The following is a 22,362-nucleotide window of genomic DNA, read 5'->3' as shown; positions in this document are numbered from 1 at the left end:
GAAAAAAGCTTTAGAGCTCTCATGGGTTATCCGGCCCTGATAAAATATCAGCAAATTTTTTCATACACTTAAGGATACTGCACTCATAATAATGCCAATATATTTTACCATATATGTGTTAGTATTGTCTTTATGTATCGTATATATTGTGTATTGTAATTATAGATATGCTTGATATTTTATTGAATAAAATATTATTATTATTATTTACTCATGATTTCAGCAGAGACATATATATGTCTCTGTGTATATATGTCTCTGATTTCAGCGACATCAGTAATTTAAGTACTATCTAGTGATTCTTTTTGTAACTGACCAGAACAGATCTAGTCGAGTAACCATTGTTCGCCGTTTAATACTCAAAGTATTATTATTAAAATTTGTAATTATATAACATATAATACAATTATTATATGTCTCTGGTCAAGGAATTGTATATTTAAATATACAATTCCTTGCTCTGGTGTAATCAACAAGTGAAGAAATAAATCGTCACACTCGCGCGGTTATTGTCATTGATATGGTTATATTTATAAATTTACTGTTTACAAATTTTTGAATTTTTTGAAATACTAAGGCTTTTCTACCTCAGGCATAGATTACCTTAGCTGTATTTGGTAAAACTTTTAGGAATTTTGTTCCTCAATGCTCTTCAACTTCGTACTTTGTTTGGCATTTTTAACTTTTTGGGATTCGAGCGTCACTGATGAGTCTTTTGTAGACGAAACTCGCGTCTGGCGTATATTCTAAATTTAGTCCTGGTATCTATGATGAGTTTATTTACTCAGTTTTAAGAAGGATTTGTATAGTATTAAGACACTTTACAAATCCTTGGTTTTAATAAAATATTGTGACAAGGGAGATAAATCTATCAGCCGTTTTGATCTATACTGTATGTTTTGGTATTTAGTTATAAAGAAAGAGGAAGTGACGTATTATTGTGGCGGGACGTCTGATTTTTGGATTTGTAAACATTGGTGGAAAACTTTTACAAATGACTTAATAGGTTAAACAAAACACAGAGAATTAAACTTAGAACTCTTATAAGAGATTACATTTGAATTTAAAGATTTGTTAGACAAGAAGAAGCGTTGTGCATTGAGTGTACAGACTGCAGTCAGTTATTTTTCAGTGAGTGGCACCACAGGTGTTTGAAATCCCATCAACAACGGGGTAAAAATTAGTCCAAATAATTATGACGTTCGGCAAGGCTATTTTATTTTTTTTAACTTTGAATGCAGATGATATGAACCTTCAGAGTCTTATAGGACTAATACATATGCATGATATGGTGCATAATCCCATATAATATTTTTAGAAATAAGTAACCATCTCTTAATTAATAGGGAAATCCACTATAACAAAAAATATTGGTCAGTACAACAACTAATAGATTTATCTCCCTTGTCACAATGTTTATTAATAAATGTAACTGCGTGAATTTATGATGGAATATTTCTTCTCTTTTTGAAAACACATTAATAATAATACTTTGTTATTGGTCAGAGCTACATAATTTTTCAATTAGTCGAAGATTAAGGGTAACACGAATGACCGAATAACACTGTTATTATCCGAATAACACTTGTAATGACCGAATAACACTTGAAATTTTAATATTAGCACATATTTGTGACTTTTAAACATTGATCATTAAATAATAATATATTATCACTGTATTTTATAACTTAAAAATGATTTGCAGGAAGCAAAACAGTTCAAAAAGATCATTTTAGATTTAGTGTGTACATCGTACATGGCGGCCATTGTGATTTCCGTGGCCACCATGTTCGATGTACACACTAAATTTTAAAAGTTTTTTATGAACTTATCTGCTTTCAGAAAATCATTTGTAAGTTATAAAATACATCGATAATATATAATTATTTAATAATCAATGTATATATGCTAATATTAAAATTTCAAGTGTTATTCGGATAATGACAGTGTTATTCGGTCATTCGAGGTACCGGAAGATTAATCTAATGTCCAACAGCTGTTTTGTAAGAGTAATCTAAGACTACATTTCAATGACTAGAGGCTGAGCAGAAAACACTTTGACGGAACGATAAAGAAAATATCTGGAGGTCACGGACAAAATAGTATTACTATTTCTTTTAAATAACTTGTCATTGCTTGACATTTTTCAAACACCTGTGTTTATTCTTATGTACAGATTTAACCCATGGCTGCCAAAATGGTCATATATTCCAGACATTTATATTTTTACCAGACATTGTCTGTCTGGGCAAAACATGAAACAGTCATCTACTTTTTAGTTTTCAAGGCTTTCTTAAGGGTTATCATAACAAATGGACAAATATGGCAGTATTTTCACCTCAAAAACTACTCTGTGTACAGACTTACCTGTGCAGTTGGGAAAGTTTTAAGGCCAGCGTACATGTTCAATGTACTGTTCATGACATGTGTATATTTTATGCCCAACAAATGGCGTCAAATAATGTCACCTACAATCAAACACTTTGACGGAACGATAACAATTGGACTAAGGCATGTAAGGGTAATCAAAGGAGTACCCATGACATCAAATCTGGTATCAGCTGTTTTCATAAAAAAGTTGAATTTTTTAAAATACAAAATACTATATTTTCAGTGCCAGTAATTTTTTAACAGGAATTAAGTCTGTTTGAAATTTAATTTATATTGAAAAATTGCATTGAAAGCAATCTCGCATTTCTTTTAAGATTTATATGAAACTTTATGATAATTTCACCATTTTTTTTTTTTTTTTCAATACAATTTTTTTTATCAAGTTGTATTGAACATTATCATCATACTTGACTTTTATACTAATGTATGCCATGTATATGTGTGCATTTTTGTGTATGCTTTTCTATGATGAGGGCCTCATGGAGATTAGTTTTATAGCTACATGTAACTGTGTAACCCTCTTAAAATATTGTTGTTATTGTAGGTCTTAAAAGAGTCCATAATCAGCAAATATCAATTTCATGGATATTTAATTGGAAATAAAAAAAAAGAATTGTTTTAGCGAATTGTATTGATAGAAGTGAAATGCCCACATTTATATTTTAAATCTTTGTTAGAATTCAATTTAAATTCTATCTACATGATCTAGTTTATATTATTTTTGATTATATGCCATTATTGGCAATGGTTTTTTGTCTGATTTCCCATCACTATAACATGTAGTATCGAATTCATAACAGTGTGGCTATGGACATTGATTGGCGCACTTTAATATCCCATTGACTGGGACAGATTAGGTGAACGATCGTCTATAACGCCCATTGCTCACGACGTCCTTAATATAAACATTTAAACCGTGGGGTCACCAAAGGTTCTCAACGCCTATATAAAATAATTCGAAATACTAATCTGGAATTTGTGTTTTGATTTATATTGATTAATTAAACGTCCTTTACTGGTGTTTTTGTTATGTTTCGACAATCAATTTTCATAATAAGATATCGCAAAGCCATGTTCTTTCAGACCAAAGAATGACTTACTGAATGCATGTATTGATTGATTATCTTTTTCGGATTTAACAATTTCGATTATCGAGTTATGTAATCTTTTAACTTTTATCTGGTCTAATTTTATTTTAGAACGAATGCATAATCCACTTTCAAAAGTTGTGCAAATACGAAACATAAAGACAAAATATACTTCTGCCCTGCCTTTTTCGTACTTATTTAAGTTATTGGATAGTAAGAAAGCTATTTGGATTAAACCTTGTGAAATTTGCATGCATTTACGTTATTGTATTGGCAAAATGTATCATTTGGTGTATATAGGAAACTTAAACCGTTCTGCTATACTGCTCTTATACTTGTGAAAAACACTTGGCAACAGAAACGCATTCATCTTATCTATATAAAAAAAATCGACCCAATTTACATAGAAATGGACGTCTTCGTGCATTTGTGATCGTAAATAAAATATGTTCCGGTCCTTATGAGTATTTGGACCATACGTGTATGGTTGGACCATATTAGTATACCCTTATGGTCATGATATATGCGTATGGTCCAAATACTCATTTGGTCCGGAACACATACATGATATTCTGTGCGTTGTCGGTCGTCTATTAATTTTTTTCTTTTGTTGATGGATTTGACGTCTTTCTGTGAGTGATTATTTGTTCATGACTTAAAACTTACTTGCAAATAATTTAAAAACAAGCTTGATTTATAAAAATGTCCAAACAAACCATGATTTTTTTAAAACATACATCACATCCATTGCAAAAGGCTAAAATTCGCCAGGTCTTTAATTTCAACTAAGTGAGTTGCCTAAATTAATGTTGCGGACCATTTTCCAATTTCCATGCGGTATCCCTATTTTTTTTCTCGCTCATCTTTTATGTTTGTTTTTTTCATCCCAAGACCTCTTGGAGCTTTCATTCTATAAAGTGTGTATTTTGCTAATGGTCGAAGGCCATACGGGGACCTATAGCTTGATAACGCCTGTTGGTCCCTGGAAAGAATGTGTCTGATTGTCTATCACACTTCATATTCTTATTTTAACATGCAGTTATATCTATGATAAGAATGAAAATTGAATTGTCATTGAGACAAAAACCCAACCAAAGAGCAAAAAAAAAAAGAAAAAAAAAGCCCAAGGCAACATGTAGATCTTTCGTATCAAGGGAATTGCTATAAATATATTTATTTCAGGTTAATAGTATTAGGCCATACTCAAGTTATAAAATAGATCTTGTCGTCAACTTTTGCAACCAGCTTCTATGTTTCTATAATGCACTGTTCATCTTTTTTTGGGCTTCGACTTTTCCATTGGACAGACAATTTTGTTTTCGACTGTTTTAAAAAGATGCATTTTTTTACAAAATCATACAAGTAAGGAGTCTCTGGCCTTTGGTAGTGTTGTATGTTAATTAATGTTTGTTTATTTATTTGTTTAGGAAATAAGTATGACGTACATTTTCACTGAACTAGGACACTTTTTATAATAGTTTTTCGATATCGCTCGGGCAAAAATAATCACGAATATAATGCCTACCCATGCATTGAAAAAAAAACCGGGTATAAACTACACAGTGCAGCTTCCAACAAGAATACAAGATTTATTGATTTTCAAAATGCGACCAAAATTAAAAATTTGCTCGCAGCGGAAAAAATTCAACAGTTGGATTTTCATTGAAATAAAATAATTGTTATGATTTACACACCGTTACTTTTTCCAATATAAATATTCGAACTATTTTGTTTGTTGTTTCCTTTATAAATTTACATCATTTTTAAAAAGACCACGCGTCTTCGATATTTAGAAGACTATAAAAGCGATGTTCATTATCTTTCTTCTGCTGTAAGTTTAATTTAGTTATTTTGTGTCATAATTGCCATCTCGTATGTTTTAAATTTGAATAAAGAAGATTCAGGTTGTCTTATACGTCAATGATACACACAAAAAAAAAAACACGATAACAAATAAAATAAGGTGCAACATTCATTCTCCATGAAAAGAATACATCCATGTACATCACATGGATGTAATTTTTGTAAGAAAAATACCAATTTCGTGAGAAGTTGTGTGTTGGACTTGAAGAGCCAAGGCAAACTGACAAATATATGAATGAACGAATCGATTTATGGTATATAAAAAAAACAAAGCCCACATGGTTAGCATTGAATAAATACAAGGCCACTCTTAAGGGCATACGATACAGTTACAGTGAAGGTAATGACGTTGCTAACGTAAAATGTTATTTTCGCGACGTCAAACTCTGACATATCGGGAAAAGATGCATTTTTAGACTGATTTTTATCATTCAAACTGATTTAATTTGAAAACGAGTGCATGGACCCCTATTTTTTAAAACAGCAATTTGTTTCATTTTGCAAGGAGATTATGTGACCCAAATTCTATAAAACTGTAAATAGCGCAATTTTTTTAATTTTGATAAACATGCAGCAAAAAATGACGTTTTTTCCTCTATTCATGAACATTTGATAAATATAGAGTTATTTCGGAATAAAAATTGCATAATTTTTAATGATACTTATAAAATGCAGAAATTACCAATTATTTTACAAAAACCATTTTGTGTTTATCTTTTAAAACAAAAAAGTTATGTCTTTCTTTCGAAAAAGAAAATACGGACACAAATCTGAATTTTGAGCAAATATACAAAATTTCGACCTTACTTTACTCAAAAAGTAGCACATGAAGGTTTATTTTTTATTACATATTTGATTTAATCAGGTAAAAAATAGCCTATATGCAAATTTTCATCAACTTGTAAATACAGGTTCAAAACTGTATCGTATGCCCTTAAATGATCACAACGTAGAAGTTTTTGTTCTCTTAATCAATAAGATATTTTCTGAAATAACGCGGGTCCCTATTAACTTAAAAGTTTTTTTGTTTTTTTTTACCATGAATAAACTTTTTTTTTTATTATTATTTATTGATATCAGCTCTGGACATTAATATTCTTAAAAGTGAAACTGTTGTAAGTGATGGTATAACAATTATTTAAAATAAATTCCTTAAATGATTTGTGAAAAGAAAGTTTCATTTTATGTATCAGAATTTGTAACAAATGATTATTTAAATCCCCACTTGAAGGCCTCCGATAGACTGAGTGAGCATAAAATCATCGCCCACGACAAACAAGTTAAAGGTAAACTTTTCAGTACAATTACTAATAAACGTTTTACTGTCGACCACACTGTTATGAATTTCGTTCTATAAACTTTATGAATGTTTTACTTTATATTGATTAATTATATAAAATAGCTTTGTCCTTTTGAACAGGATCTTTATCAGTCTTTACGTTTAACATGGCAATGCAACAATCTCGTCAACAAGCCTCAGCACAAGCAGAAGAAACTGAAGAAACCTTTGGACCATTGCCCTTAAAGCAATTAGAGGTATGCACTATTAAGTAAAAATATTTGGGCAAGTACACTTTTTAACCTACACTGTCACATTGAACATTGTAATGTACCCTAATTACAGTTTGTTCATATTGAATTAAGAAAATGTCAGTGTTCTCCCCAGGCTGTTTTAGTGCTGCGCTTTTCTGCGTTATCAAAATTTCCCGCTATTATATTGCACTGACCGCTGTGCTATCCAACGCAAGCATGTCGCTATATTTTTTCGTAATATTTTTTTAAATATCCCGCTTATTTTTCACTTCGGATCATGTGATCGACTGGTTTACTATTTCTAAATGAATTATTTCCGTTGTATTAAGTAACTCCGCGGGACCAGTCTAATAAATTTTACAAGATGGCGACTTTGAACGATCAAAATAAACAAAGATTTCAACATTGACATCTATTTTTTTTAAATAAAAGAATATATAGAGGCATATATAAATGAAATGAAATTGAACCTTATTTATGGACTTCACTGTGAAAAATGTAACCACTATGTCTATGTTGGAGAAACAGAAAGATCACTCAACGAAAGAATAAAAAAGCATCTAGCAGATATCAGACATGATAGAGATACAGCTGTGGCAGAACATTTTAACCAAGAGGATCATTGTAAAGAGGACATCACAGTTCAGGTTCTGCAACAGATTTACGATAAATCCGCAAATTACAGGAGATATATTGAGGCACAATGGATGCAAAAATTAAATACAATTAGACCATTTGGAATTAACGTTAAAAAGGAATGACTTTAATTGATCAAAACTTATATAATTTAACTTTCATTCATACAAAAGTATTGTGACGTCATGTTATTATGACGTTAGAGTATTATGACGTCATGATGTTTCCAAGGACATTTATCTATAACATCTTTTCAATGTTTGAAAAAAGAAATGTCAGCCATGTAGTTTAGAGGAATAATAAATAACTGAAGAAGGCCAATGGCCGAAACGTCTGAACAATTGGTAAATGAAATGAGATGAAATAAATTGACTGCATTTCAAGACGACTGTCACAAACTTGTTTTACGAACTTTGAACAAACAATGATTTTAAAAACGATTAAACACAGTGGTTTGTTACAATATGCCGGGTTTACTATCCATAAGAACCCCGAAAATCAGCAAGTCTTTGAAGTATTAAATATCACCTATTCGAACTAATAACTGTTTAATCAGCAATTCTACAGTAATGAATTTTACCATTTGAAAACAATTGAGAGGATTTGATTAGAAAAACAAACCCCAAGTTGATCATGCTGATACGACTTGAGAAATAAAACGTTAATCAGAAAAATGAGAAATCATAATGCTAAAAAATGTCAATTCCTGTCAAACGTCTTAAGGTTAACAGTACACTGCTACAGCGGGTTACAAAACCAAACACAGAAGCTGACAATGACTTTATTGTTGGTTCTTCATGTTCTGAAACATCACCTGTTAGTGCTAAGAATTCTTCACATAGGCAGTCTGGTATACAGACTTCTCCTTCGGTTTTATACACAGATAATATGAGGATTATATGAATTTACAATGGAGAAAAAAGACTCTTCTTCTATATCCAGACAATAACATTAACAAACAAAGGGGTAACTTCCATTCATGAGCATGATGAGGACATCATTACCAGAAAACATCAATAGCATAATATAAGATAAACACATAACAAATCAATTACAAACAAACCGCGCACTGCGACAAAGTTACTGAGAAAATTATGCGCTTACCACAGCGCTATCCAAAAATCCTGGGGAGAACACTGAATGTAGTTTGGACAGTCAAGACAAAATGTAAATCTGACAGATGTTTTAAAGATGTATACTTTTCAAATAATGCTTTAATTTGAAGTTTAAGCTTACAGTACTAATACATGATGGTACTAATACATGTCAACAGCTATCAAGTTAAAAGTTCACAAATGCAATACCAATCTACTGATTCAATATGTGCAAATATATTTGTATTTTAATAACAGGCAAATGGTATTGGTGCATCAGATATAAAGAAACTAGAAGAAGCTGGTTACTTCACAGTAGAGGCAGTGGCATATGCACCAAAGAAGAGTCTCTTAGTTATCAAAGGAATCAGTGAAGCTAAAGCTGATAAGATATTGGTGGGTTTTTACTCTGAAATTGCAACAATTCATGTGCAGATAGTAAAATGCTCCAATCATTACAAATTATGTTAATTTTACTTATACATTTTGTTAATGTAAAAATTGTATAGTCTTGTTATTTGAGGTAAAAATGTGGCCAGTTCAAAACAGAACTGTGATGTTCTCAGAGAAGTCATTGCCAAAAAAATATTTATGTTCCCAGCCCCAAAATATTTGTGTCAATACCATCTTCTCAGTATTTCATGTTTTATTGTTCCTTTACTTGAAGTCACACATGATTCAGTAATACTCATAGTTCTGGAGTTTCTTAATTAGATTAAAACGAATCAGTTCTTTTATCTCTGAGGTAAACTTTAACAATCAAATTCCTTGGACCATCAGGACAGATAGATAGAAAGATGAGTAAATTCATATAATCATTATAATTGGTTCCTAGATGAATAGATGAGTACCAAATGCATTAACTTAATTTAGTTGAAATTTGTTCTGAATATGCTATATTTTTTAGTCTGAATATGTTAAATGAATATATGCTATTGGCTATGATACAAATAACAAATAAAACTGATATTAATAAACATTTTTTCAGGCAGAAGCTGCTAAACTGGTACCTATGGGTTTCACAACAGCAACAGAATTTCATCAGAAAAGATCAGAAATTATTCAAATCACAACTGGTTCTAAAGAGTTGGATAAATTATTGCAAGGTAAATTGACAATAACAATATCATACAAGTTTTTGTATTGATATAACTCCAGCTTACGGTGAGAAAAGGTGACTTGTCTTCTGTATTTGTTATATATCATCATTGTACATTGTACAGATTATGAGAGGAGTCGCTTAACCTCTTTATGATCCAGTGATCAACTTTTTCCCCCTTGGCTCAGTTTCTGTGACAATTACTATGTTTAGTAGGCAGGGCTTTCCAAATTAGCCAGAAGACGGTGGCTTCAAGTGCCGCCTACTTCACTGACAAAAATTAATTTAAAAAGAAAAAAATTTCAAATGTTTACAGGCAGCCGAGAGACGTATTGTTTCAAAGTCGCGGTCACGATAAACAAAGATAAAAAGTCAGTGTTTACCTTGGGCTAAATATAGTTCACATGAATTCAGGTCACTGATTGGTTGTCTATTTAAAGTCAGAATGTATCGTTTCTTTTCAAAGATAACACCACATTCCAGTGGTCATTGAAAGATAACAATAGAGATGGTCATTAACTCGTTGTTTTTTGCTTTTAGAACATGAAGACAATCAGATAGGATGACAATTTTATGTTATGGAATAATATCAGTCGAATAAAAGAAAGTGTAGTAGATCATGTTGTTCAGAATCTGGAAAACAGTATCTTTTGAAGTTAATTTTTCAAAGCCCACGTGGTGTTCTGAGAATCAAGGTCAAAAACTTGACCACAAATAAATAACATCTCCAAATGATTTATGTATCCGACTTATTGAACAGTTTACAAAAAAGGGAAAATCAGAGGATATATCAATTTTCTGTCAATGCTTGAGAAATAGTTGTATGATTTAAATACGCATAACAGTCTTTGGAGAATTTAAAAGGGGGTCATTTGTTTACAAATGCATGTAGTTATGCAAAATAAATCTATCAAGATTTCTAACAAATCGGTTATATAAAAAACTCCTTTAAAAGTAAATGAAATTTAAGCATAAGGTGAAGAAAATAAAAAACAAACCATCAAATAAAAAAAAAATGAAATTTCTTTGAGATTTTTTTTTTCTTCTTTAATTTCAAACTAAAAAAATGGTCATTTGAAAGATGAAATTAAGGATGTACACCTCTGAGGAGCCAAAAATTTCTAGAATTAAACTTTTTTTCTTAACCCTGATTTTTGGGTTTATAAGACTGTAACAAAATAATTGGTGAAGAAAAAATCATATGGTGATGCACTTCTTTTTTTGCTACGGCCCTTTGAAAATGTCCAATTTTGATGATTTTCCCATTTTTCATCGATTTTTACCTATTTTGGGGCTATTTACATGAAAAAGATCACAGTTCTACAATTAAACTTTTTTTCATACTTTCTATAAAGATGAAGTGGACCAATTTGAATAAATTTTACTTACAAAAACTATAGGTAGGTGTTAATATAAGAAAGTTTTATCATATTTTGACGCTTTTTTGTGTAAAATTTACCATACTGTCAATTTTGTACTTTTGTGATTTTTCTCAGTTTTAAGAACAAAATGCATATTATTTCAACTTTTTTGTTATAAATGATTGAAGAAATACATATCTAAGAAATTTGAAAAGACCAAAATGATATGGGATGTTCATGATTCTTGTAAAATCATTTTTTGTATCCCTCACCCATTTTCTCAAAATTTTGGCTAAAAAAACTGACTTGATTGGTCGTAAAATTTGAAAACTAGATTACTCAAAAACTGTTCATTGTAAATACACATTTTTTTCACAGATTTGTGTTTGATTATAATATTTTAAAAATTCATTGATATTTTCCACTTGTATCGCATGTTTTGGAAATAATTCAAGAACGAGATTTCAACGAGACTGAACGAGACTGAAAAGTCAGAAGAATACATCCTTAAGTGCCAGGAGATTGCGAGAATGCAGGATTTTGCTCTATTTATGCCAGAGCTTCTGGGGGGCCTTGAGCGGCCCCCAGACCCCCTGCCGTAAAGCACCAAGCTGTACAGGCTTCCGGCTTCGCCATGTTACAGACACCTATAATTATAAATTAGCCTACTACTGTGGATTCATTTATTTTCGTGGGTATCAATTTTCGTGGATAGTGAAAAAAGACGTTTCGTGGTATACGTAAATTCGTGGATCGCTGATAACAAAAAAAAAATAAATTCAGATACATAATTCGTTGATTTGTTTTTGATTTAGGAGATCATATAACCTCTTTGGTTTAATCAATAATAAAACAAAAAAAAAAAAGAAGGAATTCATTGAAAAAGTTTTGAATTGTCAAAATCCTCGCTTGGTCATTTTAGGTTAAAGTGTTCATTGAAAATTTCTATTACAATAATGGACAAAGACAACTAATTATTTGTTTGTTTTACAATTTATAAATGCTTGTCGGAATTCTATAAGGCAATAAAAACTTAATGATTGAAAGCTCATTTCCCTAATCACGATATAATAAACAGTCATATAAGTAAAAGGTGTGAAAATAAATGTTCCTGTCATAAACAATATTACCTACGGGCAATATCCCCGTACTTAATCCTATTGATTTTCAATCACTACTAAACCAAACTATGACACGGTAATTAACAACTTGCAGTTATTTTCCATGAACAGTTTTAATCAATTTTAAAAAGTAAATTATCACTGATATTCGATATATTTATTATTGATTTATTAATTAAACTGCTTGTATCTTCTTTCAATAAAAAAACAAGTGTTATGTTTCAATGTTTATCGCTAGTCAACACTATACTAGAACTGCATAACATAACCGGAAATAAACATCCGACTCCATACACATTTATCGGGATTATTCTTCGTTGAATTCTTAAATTCGTGGTTCGCTGTGACCCACGAAACCCACGAAAATTGGTATACCACGAATAAAAATGAATCCACAGTACTTCAATTTCAAGGGAAAGCCCTGAGTAGGAATACTATATTAAGACTTGCCTAACATGGACCTCATTTTCTTGGTTCATTTATCAGTGTTTACATCAAATTCTCAGTTATTATGAATAATGAATCAACTTTGTTGATATCATCATTGTATGTATTGCATGTACATATGAAAGCAGTTGTATGTCTTTATTTTTCTTGGGGTCTGCAATTAGTATCAAATTAGTTTTAGTCAAATAAGAAATTTATTATAATGATTATGCCAGCTATATTTGGCCTGTAGAGTAATACAGGTCAATTTATTGGGCTTTTCAAGTCTTGTTTATATGTGAATAAGTTGAGAATTGTACCTTTTTCATCCTAGCTGATGATAAAATTATATGCTAATTTCAAAGTAGCTGAATCCAAATCAAGAATAGATTAATTAATTATTCTAATATGACGTGCTTCTTTAGCTTTGTAAACAACACTGTGATAAAATTCTCGATAAAATATACTTAGCGCAGACTCAGAGATATACATAATAATGGCTGTTACAATATACTTCCCACGTAAATCTACATGTATTGGAACCTATTTGCAGACCCTTTGACGATTTTATTGTTTTAAAAAGTGCAATTAAAAAAAGACGAAATAACTTTTATTCTTATTCATATGCATAATAAAAAGAAGTAATGCACAAGAGCTCGGGGAAAACAACAAAATAAAAATAAAATAAAATTCCGCGAAAGTCTATTAATCTTTTTGGCGCATTTAAGTCATTTCAAAACATGACGTCATACAAATGAAACCGCTAAAGTTGAAAGTTTTCTGTTACGTGAACCATCGGAATTCGTATGATATTGTATTAAAACTGATTTTTGAGGTAGGTTTTGTTTTATTTTCTATTCTATTGCATTATTCGCATATTTACTCATTTCAGCAAGTCAACATGGTGGCTCCTTAGTTACAAAATGTCAACTTTTGATTTGTGACGGAAGCTTACGAGAAAAACATGACAAATGTTGGGTTTGCGAATTTAAAGAATTAAAAAGTTTTTTTCTAGCAGTTATTCACGAAATAACCTACGCAAGCTACATATTTAAAAAGAACAGCCACACACACAGCATACCCACCCTTGCTTCAGTTTTTTAATGACCGTATTTGTCCTATTAGAATCGAAATAATTCATGGAAGCCATAGATTGTTGGAAATTTACACATGGCCTGGGCCGTGATATTCGTTAATTTTATCCCTCGCTAACGCTCAGGATAAAATTCGAATATCACGGCCCAGGCCATGTGTAAATTTCCAACAATCTATGGCTTCCATGAATTATTTCTTAAATATATGCTAATTTCAAGTAGCTGAATCCAAATCAAGAATAGATTAATTATACAGTGTATAAAGTGATTATAATTTACAAATGTTACAGAATAAAGTTCTTTTGTTTTTCTAGGTGGCATAGAGACTGGGTCAATTACAGAAATATTTGGAGAGTTTAGGACAGGTAAAACACAGCTGACCCACACATTGGCAGTTACCTGTCAGGTGAGAATATTTTAAGAAAAAGGTTGTGTATAAGATAAGTCTAATTTTTTTCTTCTAGAAATGTATGTATGAAATCAGTCTTGATGAGAGTCATTTCACAACTGTTTTTCCCTTTCTTTTTAATGAGTTTGGAGTTTTTATTAGACTTAAGATTTTGAACATCAGAATTTTTAAAAGTACCGAAGAGTTTAGTATATATTTGTCATTTTCTATTTTTAGAATATGCGATGTTTTTATGTTAAGATGATGATTAGAGAAGTTTATTTTGAAATTTTCTGCTATCATTCCAATTCTTGAAGCATTCTCTTAAACTATATCAAATGCTTGAGATTTAGGCAATTACAAATATTTGTAGTTGCTGAGAATAGGCATGCTTTTTGAAAAGCTATGATTGTTTTATTGGTACTGTCAATCTTACAATTTCATAATTTACTTGCTACATTTGTACCTAGTAGTTGTATATTCTCAGATGATGGCTAAGTTCTTGGCAGGAATCAAGAGCTGAGAATTCCTGTGTAAAATCCACTCTTAATCTAAAACTACTGATTCTGTTTAAGTCAAATTTACATCTTTTCTCTATGTAGTTGATATATGATATTTATTATAAATAATATTATTTAAAGTGAGTTTTAGAGTAAGACTATTGTATTAACAAATAACTAGCAGTAGGGATATGGGAGTTTCAAATTTGGCAAGACTGTTATACTGTTGTTTCATTATAATTCGTTGAATAACAATTTTTGTGTGTTTCGTGGGTACAGGCTAACCATGACTTTAGATGTTTAAAGAATAACCAAATTTTCTGTAGGCTTTGTTTGCAGACATTGGCAAAACCACGAAATCAAATATCCACGAAAATGTAAGTTTTTCTCAATCCACGAAAAATTGATATCCACGAAAATAAATGAATCCACAGTATTTCATTTTCATTGTAGCTTCCTATAGATATGGGTGGAGGTGAAGGAAAAGCTTTATACATTGATTCTGAGGGAACATTTAGACCAGAAAGACTGTTAGCTGTTGCTGAAAGGTAAGGTGTAGACCTAGTGGTAAAAAGTCTCAGTTTATAATGCACCAACAATAGAATGAGGTATTATGTTTTCTGTTCCACCTATCTGTCCTTTACTTTTCAAGTTTCAGTATTGGGTTGTGGTTTTGTACTTAGTGTTTTCCTCAAATTGAAACTGAATACACTTGTTCATTATAATGTTAACTTTTTCAGATAAAATGCCTAATAAGGGTTTTCATCAAGATTCTCAGCTCATGGTTGTTTCAGAATTTAAATAAAATTGAGAATGGAAATGGGGAATGTGTGTCAAAGAGACAACAACCCGATCATAGAACAGACAACTGCAGAAGGCCAACATTGGGTCTTCAATACAGCAATACAGGGAGGAACTCCTACACCCGGGGATGTCCTTCATCCCCCAAACAAATATGTATACTAGTTCAATGATAATGGACATCATACTAAACTCCAAATTATACACAAGAAACTAAAATTAAAAATCATACAAGACTTACAAAGGCCAGAGGCTCCTGACTTGGGACAGACACAAAAATGTGGTGGGGTTAACATGTTTTTGAAGCATTGGAGGTACTTTTTATGACCCCAACACCTATAATATATTTTTTTTGTTTTATTTATCATTCTTACAAAATTGTAAGGATAATGTCTGACACCACTAAGGGCAATTATTTTTTTTAATTTAGATTATCTGACTGATGTTCCATTACCTACCAACCTAAAAAGCAGCCTACCTGAAAAAAAATATGACAAATTGGTTCAATTTTATTTTTTTTCTGCCCTAACATTTTTTTCTTGTCTAAAACATGTAACTTCTAATGTTGGCAAAAATAAAACACTCTACCTACCCTGCAAGGCATGGGTAGGCAACATCAAACAAAAAATAATAAGGGTGACCTCACAATTAATTTGAGTACCTGCCATTCCCTATCACCATATATACGTATTTAGTTTATAGATATTTTAATAGTTGATGATTGTACTTTTAGGTATGGTTTATCTGGAAGTGATGTTTTAGACAATGTAGCTTATGCTAGAGCCTACAATAGTGATCACCAAACCCAGCTGTTGGTACAGGCTGCTGCAATGATGTCAGAATCTAGGTAAGGTTAATAAAAAACATGACTGCACTTAATTTAAAAAAACGTGCAAAAACTAACACATTTTTCTCTTGGCTTGTTATTTTTATGTCTAGTTTTCTCCCCATTCTATCACCTTACAGCTGTTCTTGTGGTTGGATTGTAGTTCTGCTGTGTTGCAATTTTTCTCCAGTCTTTTAGAACCATTTGAAAAACAACATAATAAGCTATACTATGTAGGCAAATGCTTGTGGATGGACGATAGAACACAGTGAAGAAAAATAATGGCTCTCAAATATTTGATAATTTAATCAACAAATTGCAGATAATAACAGTTAAAAGATGTAAGAAGAATGGAATGATTTTACCTTTTTCCAGTAAAATTCTAATTTTTGTGGAAGATCTTTCTTTACATTTGTTAGTATATAATAACAATCAATATGTATATACGATTACAGGTATGCTTTGTTGATAGTAGACAGTGCTACCTCTCTCTACAGAACAGATTATTCAGGTCGAGGAGAATTATCAGCTAGACAAATGCATTTAGCCAGATTTCTGAGAATGTTGTTGAGATTAGCTGATGAGGTAAGTGTCAGTGTTGTAGAGAAGATTTTAACCAGATAACTTGTCTGATACAATTTTTCTGCATGATAGAAAAAAGAATGTAAAATTCAATATTCTTTTAAATAAAGAATTACATGTATTACGTAATTAATTATTTGTTTCAATCTGATGATTAGGCCACACCAATTTGATTCCTTGTTCGACGGACCCGCCCGCACCTATTTTTTTCAAAACAGAATTTTTTTATTTTTTTTATATTCCCGCTTCCCGCATCCGGAAATGTAATCATGTCAATTTCCCGCACCGTTTTTTTTGTAAATATTATAAAAAGATATCAACATTTGTTTTTAAAATCACAGTCTAACCTGTATATAACGATTTTAAACATAAAAGCACCCCACCCCACTTTGTAAATATCTGTGAGAATATTTGTTTCAGCATAAAACCTATTTATCCAAAGCGGGAGTGCTCCGATATAAATTTATAACAGCGAAAACCTGTAAAGAACAAAATATTGGTTACTTTCCCCCTTACTTATATTCCCTATCAAAAAATATTCGTTGTTAGAATAAAGTACAAAGAACTTCTGAAGGATTTGCCTTCAACTGCAGTTATATTGTATGCTGGCAAAACAAAACTATCCATAGCCGCTGCATGTTTATTCACCTGTCCTGATTGATTGAGGGGCCTGTCGTTCAGCAGTTTTCGTTTGTTGATGTTGTTCATTGGTATTTTCCCGTTTGGATATACATGATATATAAATTAGATCGTTGGTTTTCCTGTTCGAATTGTGTACGCTAATAATTTTGGGATCCTTTATAGCCTGCTGTTTGGTCTGTATCAAAGCCCTGTGTAAAAGGCCGTACTTTGACCTGTGTTTGTTTATATTATCAGGTTGAGAACAACCCTCCCTCAGACAAGGGGTCATTTTACTGATGTAGAAAAGAAAATAGAAATACCAAGAATTTGTATAGTTCTTCTATACAAATACTTTGAAAACTTAGAATTTTTTACTCAAAAAGAGAAGAGTTACATCATATTTTAAACAACTTTTTCTAAAAGAGGGGTCCACTTATTTTGAATAATATTAAACTGTTAAAGAGCAGTACCTCTGGCCAAGGGAAGCCAGTCGAAATGGTACGGAATTGCTGATAAAATGTCGTCTATTTTGGGGAAGAAATTTAACAGAACATTCAGACCACACAACCTATACAGCCTATACATGCACAGCCTGACAACTAATTGTATTATTCTTTCCACGATGCAAGAGGACAAACACATGTTGGCAGAATAATTTTAACAAACATTTTCAAAACAAAAACATTTTATTTTTAATTTCTTTTTATATTTGATTTACATACTTACAATGAACTTTCACTTTCACTTTCAGTACGTTGCTATTAATAACGTTACTTACCATTGTGACACTGTGACGTTTAAATTTTAACAACCCGATTTTTTACTTCAACATGATTTTATGTATTGTTTTTATCCTGATGACGGTGCCCTAGGCACCGAAACATGTCGATCAATAAATTTTCTGCAGCAGTCCCTAAAGTGTTGTTGTTATAAGACTCTCTACATGTTAAAGTAAATGTGTTAACATGGTTAAAGTCCAGGAATATTACAAAATTCTTGGACATGTTTTGACCATTTAATACCAGATAGATATATAGTTCTTTGAGAAAATATGAGCCCTTTTGTACAAACAAATCTATTATAACTTATATTGATCCCTCATAAAACATGTAAAAGGGATATTTATAACATAAAGGGGTTGTCCCCAAACTGATTATGACTTGGATGGAGAATTGTCTCATTGTCAGTCACACATACATAGACCAGATTTAATTATTTCTTGGTGAACAGGGAAAAAATACTTCAGAAATTAAAGAAATGTCAAAGTACAAGTGATAAATCAAGCTTTAATATTGTCAAAACTTACTATTTTATGTTTACAAAAAAAAATTATAATCGCTCGCCTTTACTTTTCAAGCTTCGGCTCAAAAATTTGCAAATTAAATATTTTTTTATTAAAATTTTCAAATCGCTCGCTCGCCCCAAATTTTAGAGTCCAAAAATCCGTAGAACAATAAATTAAATTGGTGTGGCCTTAGAACTCTTAGAAAAACAATTCCAGACCCTTATGTTTTCTCTTAGTAATCAGTCCATTCACAATCATTTCTAGCACTGTTTCACCTACAGTCTGCTTATGTTGAGGTCTAGAGTTATCTAACATTGATCATTTACAACTTTTGTAATACCAGTTCTGTTACATACTGCGTTCAGGTCTAGAGTTATCTAACATTGATCATTAACTACTTTTGTAATACCAGTTCTGTTACATACTGCTTCAGATTGTGATGAAAATGTACACAGCTCTTTGATAATATTTCGTGTCTAGATTTCTGAGATATGATGAAAATGTACTCAGCTTGGCACAATTTTAGAGATGTGCATTTCTTGTTTGACAAAATTAAAATTATTGTGTCACATGAGTCAAACTGTCTCCACAGATCAATGTTGATTTCATCAAATTTTTAAAATCCTCATAAATTTAGAACTAACCAGTTGCAATAAATATATAGAACATACTGAGGTATTCAAAGTATGACCCTTTATCTCTTCTCATATTAATGATAATCTATATGATAATAGTGCAATAAGTATAAAATTCCAGAAAGTTAGCAGGACATTATACATATCTCAATATTTCTTTCAGTATGGAGTAGCAGTGGTAATCACCAATCAGGTTGTAGCACAGGTAGATGGAGCAGCTGCAATGTTCGCTGCAGATCCAAAGAAACCTATTGGAGGAAATATCATTGCCCATGCTTCTACAACAAGGTAGGATTTACAGCATGGCTTTATATTTAGACCCATGTTGCATTTATTTATATATTTCTTATATCATTAAGTTATGTACAGTATCAGTCTTGTGATATCATTATGTGTTGTTATTTAGTTATAAATGTATATCTTAATGATTCAAGGGTTGTTTTGACATGGTTAAACCGAAGTATTGAAAAATTAGAACATCAAAATATTTATTTAAACTAGATACTGTTATAATTTACCTGAATGCATTAGTACAACTATAGAAATAGATATGTGTATGTTTGAATATCCAAGTAGCTAAAGAATATTATACCTGATTTTGAAATTGTACCAAAAAGGAAAAGATGTTTTAAAAAGTTTTTGTTTTGTTACTTTCAGATTATATTTGAGGAAAGGTAGAGGAGAAACCAGAATATGTAAAATCTATGACTCACCCTGCTTACCTGAAGGTGAAGCAATGTTTGCAATTAACCCTGACGGTGTTGGAGATGCAAAAGACTGAGAGGCATATAAACGGGAGAAATAAAGAAATTGTCTGTGCCAAACTAGATCATAGTGCCGAAGTGATGTTATCACTATTTACCAGTTGGAAAAGAGCTGTTTTGTAAGATTGGGCATCATGACTTGATTGTTGCAAGATTGAATGCTATTGTATCATGCTATAAGATGTGTTGAACAAATCAGTAAAATTATTTAGTGAGATGTTCAAACATATTGTCATGAATACTTCGATGAACTGTTATACATAAAATTTAGTTTTCATTATAGACTGAAGTTTTCTATTGTAGTTGATTCTAACTATTGTGAAGTAAGGATAATGTATATTGCTGTTGATAGTGCCATTAATCCATAAATGTTTTTCCTTCTTCCATCTATCTGTAAATGTTTTTCCTTCTTCAATCTATCTGATAAAATTTCTGATGTATTTGATAACCCTAATGTTACAAGAGTAATTTACAAGGTATTAAAACATTCTCATCCAGGATTTATAGATTTCATTTTAACACTTTGCAGGTCTAGGTTGTGAAAAGGCTATTTATAATTTAATCACTTGTAAATCCTAAATGAATTAAATCATAATTTATCATATAGATTAGCTATAAAAAGTCATTTAGATATTTTAGAATTATATTTGAATAGCTTTATTGTGAAAAACCTTATGACATGTTCTTCTAAACATAAAAATATATAATTGTTTTAATAAATGTGAAAAGACAAAAATTGTCTTCCTTGTCATTTTATAGATCAGTTACCAATTATGTATAGTTATTTATTAAACCTTACCATGCAGGGCCTGTCGTATCACTGTCTTGCCAAAAATACAGGGTTGTTTTTTTGGTTCCAATGGCTCTCCATATTTTTAAGAAGTCCACTATGATATGGGTCTCAAAATTTATGTATTTTCCCTCAAAATAAGGGGGCCTTGATGGCAGGGTGGTCTAAGTAGTCGAACTAGTTTGTCAAAACTGAGAATGTGAGATTGAATCCCTCATAAACACCTGTCTTAATTGACTAGGATTGTCAGTTTTCCTACAAAAGGTTGATGGTTCTCTCTGGGGACTACGACTTCCTACACCTATAAAAACTGACGGCCATGAAATTGCACAAAAATTTATTTATCATTTCACGCTTTTTGGTTGAAATTACTATTTGTAGACAGCCATACCCAGTCATTTAAAATCAGACCTGAGCATTTTTCAGGGTTAGGTGTTCACTGGGGTGCAGTGAGATACATCTAGCATTCCTGGGTCTTCCAGGTCAAGGAATAGGACAAAAAATTATTAAAATTGACTCTTACTGCACCAGAGAACCTACTTTGGGGGAACATTCCTCACACCTACCTCCAACTCATCACTCAAAGAACCTGCCCGATGATCACCTATCTTAGCTTTTTTGTCATACAAAAAGCATAAGCAGCAAAGGAATAGGATATTTGCATATTTTTCAAATAAAAGAATTGCATTTTCTGAAAATCAATGCAGCATGGAAAGAGTTAAATTTGAATTGTGATCTACACTGATTTCTCAAATGTTTATAAATCTATCACAGATACTGTGTTTATAAGCATATGTTTTACTATCTAATTGTCAAAGGGAAAGCACCTTTAATTGATGTTCTTCATTTTGACGGACACTAAAATGTTTTCATTAGGAAAAAGTGGTCACATCATGCAGCAGGGGGATAAAGACTGGTCACTAGAATCCCAGTATTCTTTGAAATTCATTTAACCAGGCTACTTTTGTGTTATTGAAAATATATTGTTTTCAGTAATAAGTTATTTATATAATAATGATTTCGGGGTAAAACAACCATTTTGAAAATAATGTCATTAGTTGTGTAAGAAAAGCTATATACATGTATCATGACACCTTTGCAAAGACACAATATATCATAAAAATTACAGGAAAACTTGACAAAGAAAATTTAGATTGGACAGGGCAAATGAAACATTTGTACTATTTCAAAGCCACATTTTATCATAAATGAAGTACAATGAGGTACTTTTTTACATTGAGAAATTCTTTCTGAAACAAACTCCTAATTCAGAAAAAAAAATCTCTCCAGACATTGGGATGTATTCTTTTGACGTTCTACATCATTTAAGACGAAATGTATTTATCATTTGCAAACCAAAAGAAGAGAATATGATTAATGGAAATGAGGCAACAATCTGAATAAATAGGTAGTTTATTTAATCTAAATCTTTCCCTTTTATTTAAGGAACAATAAATAGTGTTA

At 31.3% G+C, this 22,362-nt stretch overlaps 1 protein-coding gene and 1 long non-coding RNA gene across 4 annotated transcripts; one reads left to right on the top strand and one right to left on the bottom strand.

Annotated features, from left to right (window-relative positions):
- Positions 1-921: 921 nt before the first annotated feature.
- Positions 922-20,844, top strand: LOC143068323 (DNA repair protein RAD51 homolog 1). Of its 3 annotated transcripts, none has more exons than XM_076242271.1 (10): positions 922-1,131; positions 6,763-6,878; positions 8,864-9,001; positions 9,594-9,711; positions 14,021-14,112; positions 15,048-15,142; positions 16,129-16,242; positions 16,677-16,806; positions 19,508-19,632; positions 20,002-20,844. In XM_076242271.1, exons 2-10 carry the CDS (start codon positions 6,789-6,791, stop codon positions 20,123-20,125), a joined length of 1,026 nt encoding a protein of 341 aa, XP_076098386.1. In that variant the 5' UTR covers positions 922-1,131; positions 6,763-6,788; the 3' UTR covers positions 20,126-20,844. The 3 variants fall into 3 exon arrangements, with proteins under 3 accessions (XP_076098386.1, XP_076098387.1, XP_076098385.1); XM_076242272.1 differs by having other exon boundaries at positions 922-1,173; XM_076242270.1 differs by having other exon boundaries at positions 933-1,006.
- On the bottom strand, positions 16,976-18,901 carry LOC143068324 (uncharacterized). The gene is made up of 2 exons (XR_012976152.1): positions 18,368-18,901; positions 16,976-17,877 (listed from the first exon to the last, which is right to left on the bottom strand). It is a non-coding gene; the product is annotated as an uncharacterized LOC143068324 (long non-coding RNA).
- Positions 20,845-22,362: the final 1,518 nt, after the last annotated feature.

This window comes from Mytilus galloprovincialis, chromosome 3 (genome assembly GCF_965363235.1).
Source record: "Mytilus galloprovincialis chromosome 3, xbMytGall1.hap1.1, whole genome shotgun sequence".
In the NCBI taxonomy this organism is placed as follows: domain Eukaryota; kingdom Metazoa; phylum Mollusca; class Bivalvia; order Mytilida; family Mytilidae; genus Mytilus; species Mytilus galloprovincialis.
Note: the sequence above shows the minus strand (reverse complement) of the source record. Positions and strands in the feature narration are given on the sequence as shown.